Source organism: Mytilus californianus, unplaced genomic scaffold (genome assembly GCF_021869535.1).
Source record: "Mytilus californianus isolate M0D057914Y unplaced genomic scaffold, xbMytCali1.0.p SCAF_8, whole genome shotgun sequence".
Taxonomy (NCBI): Eukaryota; Metazoa; Mollusca; class Bivalvia; order Mytilida; family Mytilidae; genus Mytilus; species Mytilus californianus.
Genome location: NW_026262734.1, coordinates 111108628 through 111124471, shown reverse-complemented (window position 1 = coordinate 111124471; position 15844 = coordinate 111108628). Strand labels below are relative to the sequence as shown.

Genomic DNA, 15844 nt, shown 5'->3' with positions numbered 1-15844 from the left:
TTCTTCAACTCTGTAATTTTGAAATTCAAAATTTGCAATTCTTAATTTGTAACAGTGCAACTCGACAATCTGAGAATTGCAACTCGGTCCGTTGGCAATGCGACTATGTAATCAGCTGGTAATTCAGAATATAATTCGTATTTTCCGTACTTGCTACATGGTTTATTTCCAATTTTGTTTTATGTCAATTGGCATCTTGCATTTATGTTGTTTAAAAAATGTATTCTTCTGACTGCCTGTAAATTGACATCAACCAGGCGTGAATAAACCGGCAACATTTATATATCGATCTTTGTGTTACATTTCGTATCATAATAACAGACGGCGTAGCCTGGGGTCCAAGTTCACTGCTTGCTAACGCTGTCAGTACGTATCATCTAGTATACATTTCTATCAACTGAAACTGAAAAATCCCTTGTCTAGTGTGAACCACATTATATTATCCATGGATTTATCAATCAATTTTATACCTTGTAATATTTCTTTTTTAAAGTAGCTAAACCACCTCTAAGGTAGCGTATCTAGGTTTTGTATACACTGCACGCAGGATCGGTGAGCAGGGGGTCTGGGCCGCTTAGTTTTTATTCATGAAAATATAAATATTTTTGATATATACATCTAATAATTCAACCGGTATTTGAATAAAAATAGGATGCGAACGGACCCAGGGGACGAATGTGTTTTGGGAGTGAACGGACCCTATACCGCTTAATGCCCACAAGAGGGTGGGGCTCTTGGGGGAAAAACCATCCGACTCCGGATGCTCCAAGGATTTGGCAAACACATAGAACAATTTTGATTTTGGAAATTTATCTGTTTCTCAACAGTTCCTCTGTTCTGCCTCACTTTCTTTAAAATTGCTTTTTTCTGGCTGGGTTTAGTAATACCTCTAAAACGGATAAGGGTTTACTAGGATTGATTTTTTTTTATATAAACCAGTACCGGTATATTGCCACGCTGATAATTTGTCTTCTGTGTATAAACGCGTTCTCGTCCTTCAGTTTGCCATTTTATGCGTAATTGACCTTCAATTTGCCATTTAGTAGCATTAATTAAGTAATTGTTGCCTCTTGTCATGTTTTCATTTGAAGGTATTCAGTTAGCAGGAGAGTTTGGATGGCATTTCCATTTGTTTGAATTTTAAGAATTACTAGGCATAGATTAAGTTTCTTTAGGAGTAATGTCATGAGACTTTGAGAACTCTGGTGTTAACAGTTTACAATCTCTTTGGAGGGGATATGTGTTTTTGAAAGAAAGAAAAAAAAAATATCTGCAGTCATGATTTGACAAATAATATTATCATACAGTTTACAAACTCTGTTACCACTTATTCCTTTTAACATTTCATTAACATTCCAAGAGCTAATATATAATTTTTGTGATACTTAAATACACACGATAAAAAAAATTATTCAGAAATAACTTTCAACATGCACATGGGTTGGTTGATTATGAAACAGACACAGAGAAAACAAATTATTTTAAATATTATTTGTATTTTAATAACTAAAACTCTACTTGCTATAAATATTACAAAAAACTTTCTTTTGTTTACTACTTAAAATCTAAATATAAACATGCTTCACTTCTACAAACTAAAAGTTTACTTGATATTTCAAGAACTATAACAACATTTAAGCATTTTAAAAACGTCCTGTTGTTTACCTATTTATGACCAAAAGGGAGAATAAAAAGACTAATTAAATTCATCTAGAATCATCTTTACCTGAAAGAGTTGGAACTTAAGTTTCGTAATGATTTCAACATCTTTCAACGGAAATGGTGTACATGTCTGACTGACAGGGTTCATTTGGCCTTGAACTGTCCTCATTATTTTCATGGTTCAGTTATCAACGTGTAACCAAGTTCTCAATTAGTAATGGTCAGCTATATTTGTTGTATAATCAATAAAATCAGGAGATTTTTTTAGCGTGTGGCGTATTTATAGGTTAGACAATAGTTGGTCGTGTTTTATGAATATTTGAAGCCCGAGGCGTAGCCGAGGATTTTAAATATTCATAAAAATGACCAAGTATTGTCTGGCCAATTTAGAACATATTCACACCTTCGAGTGACATTCTTTCCCATTGTAATAATAAAACATCAATATTAGTTCACTTTAAGTGTAAACATGGTTAATAAAAGGGATGTAAATCATATTTATCAAAGTGTAGTCATTTAAACAGATGTCATGAAATAGCACTCATATCATATAATAATATATCATAGTTTTGTCAAGGATTTGTATAGTACTATACAAATCCTTGGTTTTGTGTTTACAAAAAGGAAAAATTGTTCAAAAATGGATTTTTTTCTGCTTCAGGTAAAATTTAATACTAATAAATACAAAATGTATCAAATTCCTTCATTTAAAAAAAAGCACATGATGTTATGTAAATCAGCTTTTTCAAAAATTGTACATTTTTGAATTATAATAAAAACATTTTAATCAATAAATATTAAAATTACGATCGTTCAAACGTCAGATGCTTACTTTTCTTTATAGATGAATGTATTTTTTTTCCAATAATTCCCTTTGTGTTTTTTTTTTTATCTCAACAGTCATTGTTTCTTAAAGAATAGACTAAGGTCTCCTATAAAATTAGATTTAATATTATTTAACTACACCTTGGCCCCCTTTTCATTTGTTTGTTTGTTTGTTTCATATGTGAACCATTATATAAAGTTTGCAATATTCAAAACGTTTCTATCATTCTATTCTATTTTCTTGTTTTTATTTATAGTTTTATTATACAAACAACAGTACTCATTTTGCCCTTTTCCTATGGAAATTGCTTCGGGGGATTGCACACTTCGTTAGTGCTTAAGAGTTCACATGTATATGTAAGAGAATGATAATCCCTTTCACCCATTCTCGTCCATGGAAAATCATTATTTCCCCTTCTATTTTTAATGTCATTAGTATGTCTGCTATTTTCAGTCTTGAATCAATGTTATGTACACATGTAAAATTAGGAAGATGTGGTATGATTGCCAATCACAACCAGAGACCAAATGACGTAATAGTTAGCAACCATAAGTCACCGTAAGGCCTTAACAATGAGCAAAAACCATACCGCATAGTAAGCTATAAAAGGCCACGACCTGAACAAATGGTTTTGAAATATTGATTTTGCATTGCCCTCATGGCAAGCTTGACCAAAAGCCTCCAATATATAATTTTTCACTGGTATTCATATCCAATTACCTAAGTAAGGCTCCATGGATTATCTGTTATTATTTGACTCGAAGAGTCTTTGTTGGAAATTCAAGTTGGTATTCTTGGTGTTCGAAATATAGATTTCCACAAGATTGTTTTAGAATTTTTTCCCTTACACTTTATTGATTTTAAAGAAGTAGATATGATATCGGGGATGTAATCTTTTTTTTAACGTCCAATCGATCGTATGACAGTTACTGGAAACTGTTGTTTGATAGACAATAACTTCGCTTTTTAAGCTTTTTGTTACCGTAAGCATAAATTTCCTTTTTAAGTTCGTATATGGGATTTTACATGAAAAATGATATAATGTTATCATACTTTACCAAAATGTAAGACCTCGAATGACATTGAGGCGAACTGTAGATGCAGAAGCTAGTCAACACCAACAGACATTAGGCGCTCTACAGTAAACTGCCAACGACCGACAAAAGTGGAAGATCTTCTTTGCTGCCCTACACGCCAATGATGTCCAGGGCAGTAAGTAAGTTAGCTACCAAAATGTAGTTTATATATTTAAGGAATGACTGTAATATTTTTTCTGTCTATGAAGAAATAACATCAAAAATGTGGTACACACTGAATAACCCGCGTAGCGGATTATTTTAAAGTGTGCACCACATTTTTATGTTATTTCGAATAGACAGAAAAAATATTACAGTCATTTCTTATAATTTTAATCTAAATTCCATTTTAAACCGTAGTAAACCATGAAAAAACGTTGATGACGTCACGATCACATGACAAAATTATGTCTATGAGCTGATAAACAAAACAACGTCAGCCAATCAGAAAACGCGTTACATCCAAAATTAAATTATTATAGGATAAAATCACATAAAAATTCCATTATTAGTAAATAGAATTCCTGCATCGAAATTTGCTGACTTTTTTGAGAATTTAGACCTATTTTGTATACTGATATTTTACAATCCAAGATGGCGGAAGACTCCTATATACTACCTTAAAGTCAGACAAGAAGATCGCACAGGTTATATTTTTTGATAATTTGAATTCATTTAATCAGTTTACCAAAGAATGAAAAAGACGTAGGGTATACGTTGATTATATAGAAACCATAAAAAAAAAATCCAAACACAATAAGTCCTAAAAAGACATGCGCCGTATGGTTGTTTACATCCACGTCGGTCTCAGGTGGATAGTGTCTCTGCGCCAATCAGATCACATTTCTTTATTTTTTATGTTTAATATCCTTTTAGTGTTACCTTCCCAATTTTTGTCTCTATAATACCAAATCTTACATTTACAAAAATACATAGTAGACATAATTATACTACAAAAGGTGAAATTGAAAACGCGTTAGAAACCAATACCGAATACAACACTTCTAGTGAAACTGGAAACGCAAGGTAGAGATATGAAGGTTGGATGTCCGATCTTCATTTCTGTGTTCTTTGATTTTTTAGGCGATTTTTCTCTAATCTATATTTCCATATATAACCCCCCCCCCGCGAAACTGTTCTCTATTCCTTATATTTTACCACTATATTATTCTCTAGTCTAAAAAAGTGCGTGTAGTTAAGTCACCAACAACTCTCTTTCTTCATGCTTTTATAAAGATTTTTAAAGTTTATAGAAATAATTTTGAATTTAACTTTGACAAAAAAAAGTATGATCTGAAGGTTGACCTTCATAAAACACATTTTGAAAATAACTTTCTACAAAATTGAGATACGTAAAACAATGAGGTTACAAATTTTATACAAAATCGAGATACTTGAATGATATTACAAATTCTGATACTTTCATTCATATTCCTTCGACTGAAAAATTACCAGTAGATGATCACGTCTCTGTGAAACACATAATGTGTTGATGAACTTAATATGGTTTCAACTTTGTTTTGGTTTCCTTGATGACACAAGAAATCTTACAAAAGATTTTGAATTTTTCTTGGAGTTCGGTATTTTTGTTATTTTACTTTTAACAAGTTTTGATGTATGTCTAATAACTCAGAGTAGAAGGATTTGTAAGAGGAGTCACGGACTTGTTGTTTTTACGTTTAAAACATACCAGTATTTAACAAGAGGCTGCCAAAAGCAGAGGCGGATCAAGGATTTTAGGTTAGGGGGCGCAAACTAAAATGTTCGCCGAGCGGAGCGAGGCTAAAATTTTTTGGAGGTAAAATTATCGAAATATTTTTTATTAAGCTGAGGACAACCTATGCTTTGCAAATTTTAGGAGGGGGGCGCACGCCCGCCACGTCCCCTCCTGAATCCGCCCCTGAAAAGAACAACTAACCGTGTTTTCTAACATTTATTAGCATCATTGTTAAGGACATCAAGGGCCTGCACTGCAAAAGCGAAAATGCTTACCTCCAATTTGTCAAGAGAAGCTACATTTAAAATCTGGAAAAGGATTGGATCAATCATTTTAAAGTTATCGCACGAAATCAACATCAAGGATCATGTCCAAAGCAGTCGAAGATCACAACTCTAGATCGACAAACGTGAAAGTCGTCAATATCGAAATTAACCTACTTTGTCATGAGAATTAACAAATTAAACATGCAAACCATTTGGGGAGGGGGTATAAACGGTTCAACACCTCTATTACGTGATGTCTAATCACTTGGTAAAACTTATCAATGTATTTATAGCACTACCAAAGACGGATGTAACATGTGGAGCAGGACCTGCTAACCCTTCCGTAGCACCTGTGATCTCCACGGGTTTATGGTGGGGTTCGTGTTGTTCGGTCTATTTTGCCATGCCGTTGTCCGTTTCTCTTCGACTTATGAGTTTGGATTGTCTCCTTGGTAACTTCCGCCTCTTATTTTCACAAATAATTGTATGGAAACGACATAAAGTGTCATATCGTAATCAATGAAGGACCATATCTTCCTAACGGCAAAAGTGAAAATCGTCAATAAAGAACTTTGAAATTTTGTACACCCACTCTGGGAGTGTTTTTTTTATATTGTGACCACTTTGTCCGTTAATCCGTTTTTCCAACAAATATTTTCATAATACTTTTCTCAGAAACTACTTAACAGGATAATTTCACATTTGGTCAGCAGCTTGACAGTGATGATTTGTAACGTGTGGGCACTTTTCGGACATGTCATGCATACATTCGTTTTGTCGATATATTGAATATTTTCAATATGTTAAATGAACATAAAATTTTTCGTCAATAGTTTCTCCAATACGAACTAACAGAATTACTTAATATTTGGTCAGTAACTCAACAGTGATGAGTTGTAACATGTGTGCACTTTCCGGATATATCCTGTTTTCTGATACTTGAATTACGCGTGGGGAGTATACTTAGCACGACAACGCTTGCATTCTTGTTTGAAAAGCATATTGGTTGAACGGCTCTTTTCTTATTGTACGGAAACAGCTGGAGACGCAAGCAGACCGTGCTGCCCCAAATTAATAAACCGATTTCCGTCGGAGAACCCAATCTAAAATAGATCAAAACCGAGAATATATGTTGATTATATGGCAAGCCGTTTTACTGTTTATTCTAACTTCACGATATCTCATATAATATATCAGATATCTCATACAATTATATCAGATATCTTATATAATTTAGTTTTTATAAGATATATCATATAAATTTTATAAGATATATCATATAAATTTTATAAGATATCTTATAAAGTTTATTAGATATTTTATAAACTTTATAAGATATCTTATAAACTTTATAAGATATCTTGAAGTTAGAATAAAAAGTAAAAAGGCTTGCCATAATAAATAGTAATTAAAAAGCTTGTCATAATAAATAATAAAAAGGCTTGCCATATGATTAGGTTTTAAAAAAACATAAGTATGAAAAATAACTTCGTTATTTTATTATTGAAGAACAATGAACGTCTTTTACCTGTGTCTAGTTTTTCTTTGATTACATGTAGCAGTTGTATGCACATAACGAAAATGTTCACTTATATTCTAGCACAGAACAGCCAATCTCATTTGGTGAACATGAAATATGCAAAAGAGTCTGTGTACACGCGAATACTCACATTATCGAGCACCTGTTTCTACGCAAAGCATCCTGAACACGCACTGCTGTCGGTTTGTGACCATAATCAATATGATCTATTGCTTTCATTAATTCTTTAAACAAAAATATTATATGCCAGTTATACTTAGCCGAACATTCAACATGTATACATTTTCGATGCTTTTTCACCATATTAATTACATCCCGCCTCGAGACTCCTCGGTCGTCTGCTAAGTCATATTTGTTTCCTACAATGAATAAAGGAACATCGTGCATGTCTCGGCTATCCAGAATTTGTTCTCTTAAAGCTTTCATATAACTGAAGCTTTCCTCTGAAGTAATATCATAGACCAAGACATAAGCTGTAGCAATGCGAAGATTGAAACCCCGAAAATCCGACCATTCTTGCAAGGAATTAGACGGAAAGTACGGAATATAAGGACAGTCCACTATTTTTAAATCGTACACGTGTTCGTTGATAATTACTGAAGGGAAATAAAAAGATTTATCATCTGAAGGTTCATAATCCTCTGTAAACGTATGGTGTACAAATTGTTTAACTATCGACGACTTTCCTACACCGGGTGCACCCAATATTACAATAGTCACTTTTTGATGGTCTGTATAACCGTTGGAAGTCATCCTTGTTTATTCACCTACTCTTAGATTATATGTCTTGCCTTTATTTATAAGTGAATTCCGTTCAACAAGTTTATCTCTGGAAGTGTATCCTGTTCATACAAATTGGTCTCGGGAAATGTATCCTGTTAAAACAAATTTATCTTTGGAAGTGGATCCTATTAAGTAAACAATACTTTGAAAGCGAATCATGATAATTAAACATTACTTTGAGAGCAAGTCTTGTTAGCTTCACTTGTCTCTTAATGAGAGTCCTCTAATGAAAAAAAAACTGTATTTTAACTTTATTCTCGTTGCACGCATATTTCTTATTGTAAATATGGCTTAATTGTCAAAGTTTATACTTTTCAGCTCACCTCAATATGACAATGAATCCTATTACTCGATGCGAAGCCGTCTTATGTTGTGAATCCTGTGTAAAACGCTCAACTAATAGACATTTACCTATAAATTTGAAACCTTCTCTGTAAACTGTAATGCCACGACGCAGGTCTATTTCATCGGATTAGAAAATTAATGACCATTGCAACATTGAAAGAAATCTCTACTGTAATAAACTGTTTTCTAAAATTCAATTATAAATGTTCTTGCGTATTCAATTATTGATCTTTGGTATATTAGTCCCGATAGAACTCGTTGTTTTATGTTTTTGTTTTGTTAAATTGATGTTAATTTCAAAATTGAAATAGATTCCGAATAGTTTCCATATAGGTTTACATCCCCGTTGTATTAAATCAATTTTTTGGATGAGTGATAATTATCTAAATTGCAAGTGAGTTTGCTCCAACACACGAAAACTTCCGTAGAAATGATATTGACTGATGAATCGACTGTTGACCAATAATTCCTAGAAACTCATCTAAATAAAGCAAAGTTTTAAGTCTTGATCATGTCGACAACACATTTTTGTAGATATCCAAAGGCAAATTATATTGTCACAGGTGTGCGTTATGGTGATAAATAATAGCTAGAGATGTGTAAAATGACAATATTTATATGTAATTGCAAGTAATTTAAAGCAAACATTACAGATATTCCGTTTCATTTCCATGGTTCCATCGTATGTTTTAAAATCCGTAGGTCCACTTTAGTAAACAAAAACAATTGTAGATTATTCAAATTCTTAAATTATTCTGGATTTGTAAATGAAGTTATATTTCCTGTAGCAAAAAAAATCCCAAATTATAATCCACTTAGGTTCAGTAGAGGCTATATAGAAATGAAATTGGATCCATTTGCCTCTCGTTTGTAATTTTTTTTGTTGACAATGCTTTTTGTTTTGTCAGGCAAGATGCATTCAAATAAAGCATGTATCAACACTCTCGCCTGTAATTAACAAACAATCAACTCAATTCATACAATTCCTTCTCATATTTCGGCATCATACCATACATTGTAAGTCGACAATGAATACATTCTGCACCAAGCATATCCTATTTAGATTAAACATTGTTCACACGAAGACAAATAACAAAACGTTGCAATGCACAATTGACAATGTTCGATGTCATCTTGAGGCGTCGACTTCGTGTTGTCTAATGGCTCCTTTTGATGTTTCTGATCGATTGTAAGAGACAGTTCTTACTACAATTGATTTTTCTCTTTGTTGATGAGGTTTTTCTATTCTTCTTATCGATGTTAGGATATCTAATCTAAAATTAAAACTTATTTACTGTGTCACTGTTTATATACATAGAGATCGAAAGCCGATAGGGAGCGACGAATTAACAATTTACCACCAGAGATTTTTTAATTGATCTTACAACTTAATAAATATTATTAGATGAGGGATATTTTTCTGTAATTTGTTTCATTTGGGAAATAGCACATGGCCAATAACTAGTCTTTGATCAATATTTCTTGAAACGATATAATGTTCGTCTGTCAATCACGGCACTGGCAGACGATAGATCGTGATTGTAAATGAATTTCCATAATGATCTTTAGTCAATCGATTCCCGGATCGATGCTGATAGGGAAAATTCCTCAACACAGACCATTCTAATTAAATTGCCAACTACTTTTCGTTTTTTTCATCGGATTTCAATTTCTTCGCGACTAAATGTAGAATAGCTAGAATGTCAGAGATAACTGCATTAACGAACGAAAGTGGCATTTACAAATATAGCATCTTTTCTCTCAATTCTTATGCATATATAAGTTTACACCTTTAGTTTTTGAATTCTATCTTGCGTTTAAAAAAAACGTATTTTCTCTCGTTTCTGATGCATATGTGTATATAATTTAAATCCCCTCAGTATGTTTGTACTCTTAAGTCACTGATATGACATATACAGCTAAAAGTGAAGACATAGAATTTTTGACATCACCATCATGCAAAATGATCAAAAGGTAGATTTCGATAGAAGTATGTAATATACAATGACTACCTCAGATAATTAAGTTTAGACTCCTTTTTCCACTTTATCAACATGTACAACATGCAGTATTGATATTAACTGTAATTCAAACCTTGAATCCGGGTCCCCCCGAACACATAGTGAACGCATGGAAATCATATACATGGTGAACGCTCGGAAATCATATACATGGTGAACGCTCGGAAATCATATACATGGTGAACGCTCGAAATCATATACATGGTGAACGCTCGGAAATCATATACATGGAGAACGCACGGAAATCATACATGGTGAACGCACGGAAATCATATACATGGTGAATACAATCATAGTGAACGCATGGAACTCATATACATGGTGAACGCATGGAAATCATATATGAATAAGAAGATGTGGTATGAGTGCCATGCAATGAGACAACTATCCATCCAAGTCACAATGTGTAAAAAGTAAACAATTATAGGTCAAAGTACGGCCTTCAACACGGAGCCTTGGCACACCGAACAGCAAGCTATAAAGGGCCCCAAAAAGACTAGTGTAAAACAATTCAAACAGGAAAACCAACGGTCTAATCTATATAACAAGAGGCTCTCAAGAGCCTGAATCGCTCACCTGTATTTCAGAGGAGAAGATTTTTAAATGTTAGCAAACTTGATGAACAAATTGTGTTAAATTGTCTTTAAAGGGCAATAACTCCTTAAGGGGTCAATTGACAATTTTGGTCATATTAACTTTTTTGTAGATCTTACTTTGCTAAACATTATTGCTGCTTACAGTTTATATATATCTATAATAATATTCAAAATAATAACAAAAAACTGCAAAATTTTGTTAAAACTACCAATTCGGTGGCAGCAACCCAACAATGGGTTGTTTGATTCGTCTGATAATTTCAGGGCCGATAGATCTTGACCAATTAAACAATTTTACCCCATGTCACATTTGCTCTAAAAGATTTAGTTTTTTTGAGATATAAGCCAAAAACTGCATTTGACCCTTATGTTCTATTTTTAGCCATGGCGGCCATGTTTGTCGATGGATACAAACTTCGGATACAATTTATAAACAAGATACCCTAAGGAACATTTAGTTAAAGTTTGAAGGTAATTGGCCAAGTAGTTTCAGAGGAGAAGATTTTTAAATGTAAGCAAACTTGAACAAATTGTGTAAAATTGTCTTTAAAGGGCAATAACTCCGTAAGGGGTCAATTGACAATTATGGTCATATTAACTTTTTTGTAGATCTTACTTTGCTGAACATTATTGCTGCTTACAGTTTATATATATCTATAATAATATTCAAAATAATAACAAAAAACTGCAAAATTTTGTTAAAACTACCAATTCGGTGGCAGCAACCCAACAATGGGTTGTTCGATTCGTCTGAAAATTTCAGAGCTGATAGATCTTGACGAATTGAACAATTTTACCCCATTTCAGATTTGCTCTAAAAGCTTTAGTTTTTGAGATATAAGCCAAAAACTGCATTTGACCCCTATGTTCTATTTTTAGCCAAGGCGGCCATGTTTGTCGATGGATCAAAACTTCGGATACAATTTATAAACTAGATACCCTAAGGAACATTTAGTTAAAGTTTGAAGGTATTTGGCCCAGTAGTTTCAGAGGAGAAGATTTTTGAAATAGTTTACGACGACAGACGACGACGACAGACGACGACGACGGACGACGACGGACGCCAAGTGATGGCATAAGCTCACATGGGGCCCTTCGGGCCCCGGTGAGCTAAAAAACGAGAAACGAGAAACACTTATGAACCACACCAACAAACGACAACCACTGAACAACATGTTTCTGACTTAGGACAGGTGCATAAAAATACAGCGGGTTTAAACGTTTTATTAGGCGCCAACCTTCACCATGTTCACCCTAACCTGAAACAGTGGTATAACATTACAACATAAAAAGACACACAATAAAATATCATATACATGGTGAACGCATGGAAATCATATACCTGGTGAACGCACGGAAATCATATACATGGTGAACGCATGGAAATCATATATACACGGTGAACTGTTTAAATCAAAGGGATTTTTTTCTAACTTATATTTGTGAAGCTGCTTATTTTTTGGACTTTCTCTATCTACGACGGGTTCTCTCTTTACATTCATTTTACAGAAAATAGTGATGCTTTTGTTGAATAGGTAGACAAGGAAGTAAGTATGCATGTTGGTCAATATTTTTAGTCGGCCCGTATTTACTGAAAAACAAAATAATATGAGTTATACAAGTTCTTGCAACCGACTACAACATACAGTATTCACAGACTAAATACAAAGATAATATTTAAAATAAAAGTATGTAAGCAATATTATAAAAGAAACCATTATTGAGAAATTCTTGACCTACCGAAGATTATTGAAAACATTTTTCTTATAAATACGAATGATTTTATTCGGTATAGCATAACTATACAGTTTTATCTTGTTTTGTAATACAGACATTTAACAGAAATGGATGTTTCTTTTTGATCGACATTCGTTTATTTCATAGGTTTGACCAATGATTAAGGTACTAAACTGTTTTATACATCTTCGACAGATCAGAAGGGATGTGAGTTGGGTGTATCTTTATTGAAAGTTTTAAGATAGGGTGTGTTAGCTAAACAACGTTTATTCTACGAAAAGTTAATGCGAGTATAAATTTCAAACATGAAGCAGATAAATTGAACTCTGGTACTTAAACAATGCGGACAACTACTTGAATTATTAGAGACGTATTTTTGATATTTTTCAGTATGTAAAATTCGTATTGTTATTGTTACTTACAACAAGAAATAGATAGCATTGAAAAGTTCAAAGGAGAGCTGCCCGTTTTGTTACAAACAAATACAGAAATACCTCAAGCGTTGGTACTAGTATCACATTGAACGGCGCAGCCTCTCTGACAGAAGAAAAGATTCACGATTGGTAATGCTGTATAGAATAGAACACGAAAAGAATGCAATACCTAAGAACAATGGATTAATTCCACAAACAAGACAGACATGACATTCAAATTTGAACAGTTTCCAAATTTCGTCTTGCAAAACACAGTATAGAAAAGAATCTTTTTCTTCCGAGAACTATAACTGACTGGAACAAACTACCTGATAACATCATAAGTTGCACACCAGTAGACTCTTTCAAATCCTCAATCTCAGAACAACAATATTAAACTCAGCTATTTACATCAAACTGTAATTTTCATTTTTTTCTCCATTTCTAGTTTGTATATTATATATATATATCAATCTATGTCTTGTTGTAAGTTATCCTCCTGTAACATAATTTTAAATTTGTTGAAGGCGGTCACTAGGTAGAAGAAGAAGTAGAAATTGCACAGTACTACATACACATGTGTATACAAATTTGGAAACTTAACTTATTTAATGATGAAAGAAAAAAATCAAACTGTAATAAAAAATTGAGAACCTATAGAAAATTTAAATTTAATTTTGAATGTGAACCTTATCTGATGATTGGAAATAGGGGACAACAACGGTTATTGTTTAAATTTCTTATAACTTATAAGTTGATCAATTTTACTATTCGGTAGGTAAAGGGTGGGAATTAACGGTAGATTTATTATATTCATTGAATAAAAATTGAAATATAAAAGGTAGAAAGACAGCTGATGGATAGATAATGTGATTGCAAACGTACGACACTCGACCAGATTGTGATCAGCAGTGGATTTTTTCTCATGACCACTTCGTTGATATGGATGATATTTTTTAAAAAATGATAGAAATTAGCTCTTTATCGGATAATTAACTTGAGATTGAAAGATATTTTTATTTATAGACTTACAATCTTTAACGATAATCTCAATTTACTACAACTAACATAAATGTCCTGGACATTCAATAATGTTTTACAAAACAATGACAAGTGGTGATATAAATTAAATTCCCAGTCATGTGAAATTCATCATATTTTTCTGAAGTTTTAAAAATAAATTGAGGCAGATACACATGAATTTAATGCATCATAATCTTGACAATATTACTAGGCTACTACCTCATGTCCCAATCAACAAATTTTATTTAGAACACATTATGGTATCAATAAATAAATATCAACTATATATTGTCTAGACCTTTTTATTAAGAACTTTCTATATAACCATTGTGTACAATAACATATGAAAAAACTGCAAGTACATCTTTTATTGAATTCCTTAGTGATAAGCTTGAAAACACGATGCAACCGAAACGGTAATGGAATCTCACTTCTCCAAGAAGTTGACCACTTCTCCCTTCTCTCTCATGGAAGGAGAAGTCACTTCTCCCTCTTCAGAATCCTAGATTAGGCCCTGTATAAGTGACCATTCATTGGAAATTGAAACAGGTAGATACTATGGAGAAGAGGCAAACAAACGTATTTGTAAGTTATGCCACAATGCTGTAGAGGATGAATTACACTTCCTTTTGAAATGTCCATCTTATGATGGGAAGCGTTACCATTACTTAAATAAAATTAAATCCAAACATAAAAATTTTAATACTATTAATGATGAAAACAAATTCATCTGGTTAATGAAGAAAGAGGTTACGTATGTCATTGAGATCCTTCAGCAGATGCTTTCATAACTATTTAAAACAAAACAAGAACTGATAGATAATATAAAAATAATAATAATAATTATGAATAATTACGATGATTATTCTGCTCAGTAATGGGCGCCGTGATTGGCACAATAAAATATCTTGTATCTTGTATCTTGTATCATGTACTTCGGCTTTACACTGCTATTTGGATATTGGAAAGTTGGAACAATTATGCCTATTTTTTTTGGTTAAATTTGACTATAACATTTGGATACATGTCAACTCGTACTTTCGGCAACTCGTATTCAACTAACTCGTACCCTATTTTTACCAACTCGTACTTCTACCAACTCGTACCCAATATTTTTTAACATTATGATTGCTTCATTTTTTATTATTTTGTAGTTGGTTTACTGATAGGATTTATATCTAAAAAAAAATCCTCAAGTGTCACAGTGTGCTCGATCCATAGAATATTTGAAAAAGATATTTTTTACTGAATATTGCGATGTCTTTTTTTTTTGTGTTAGTAGAAAATATTTTTTAACATTATAATGCTTCATTTTTTTATTATTTTGTAGTTGATCTACTGATAGGATTTATATCTAAAAAAATCTTCAAGTGTGCTCGATCCATAGAATATTTGAAAAGGATATTTTTTATTGAATATTGCGATGGACATGGTTTTTTTTCGTATTAGTATATATATATATTTATATAATGAATACCTTTCTATACCGGGACTATTATACATGTGTAAATTTCTTAATGCGGCATGGAAGTTAAGATCACAAATTATCATTGCATAATAGTTCTACTTCTGTGCTTGTTATGACCTTATTGTGTTGTTCTCTGCTTGTTTATTGTCATTATTGTCATTATATATAATATTATTTTGCTATAGCATTATGTTTGCTTCTGCAATAAAATATTCATATTCATATTCACATTCACATTCACAATAATAGCTGCCTACTGTAAACAAACTTTTTAAAAGGGTATATATATATAAAATGACAATTATACTTCAATTCTAAAAAGATATGATGACATTTAGGAAACGGCCCTTGCTTAATTGCAAATTAACGGC

The 15844-nt window shown here is 32.5% G+C and overlaps 1 protein-coding gene across 1 annotated transcript; it reads right to left on the bottom strand.

Moving 5' to 3' along the window:
* Positions 1-7022: 7022 nt before the first annotated feature.
* Positions 7023-9354, bottom strand: LOC127711728 (ras-like protein family member 10B). Its single transcript, XM_052217836.1, has one exon. The coding sequence runs from the start codon at positions 7838-7840 to the stop codon at positions 7214-7216; it is 627 nt and encodes a 208-aa protein (XP_052073796.1). The 5' UTR covers positions 7841-9354; the 3' UTR covers positions 7023-7213.
* Between the last annotated feature and the right edge of the window lie 6490 nt (positions 9355-15844).

Bases quoted from the DNA above. Each gene is read 5' to 3' on its own strand.
- LOC127711728 (XM_052217836.1), bottom strand. From the start codon at position 7,840: ATGACTTCCAACGGTTATACAGACCATCAAAAAGTGACTATTGTAATA.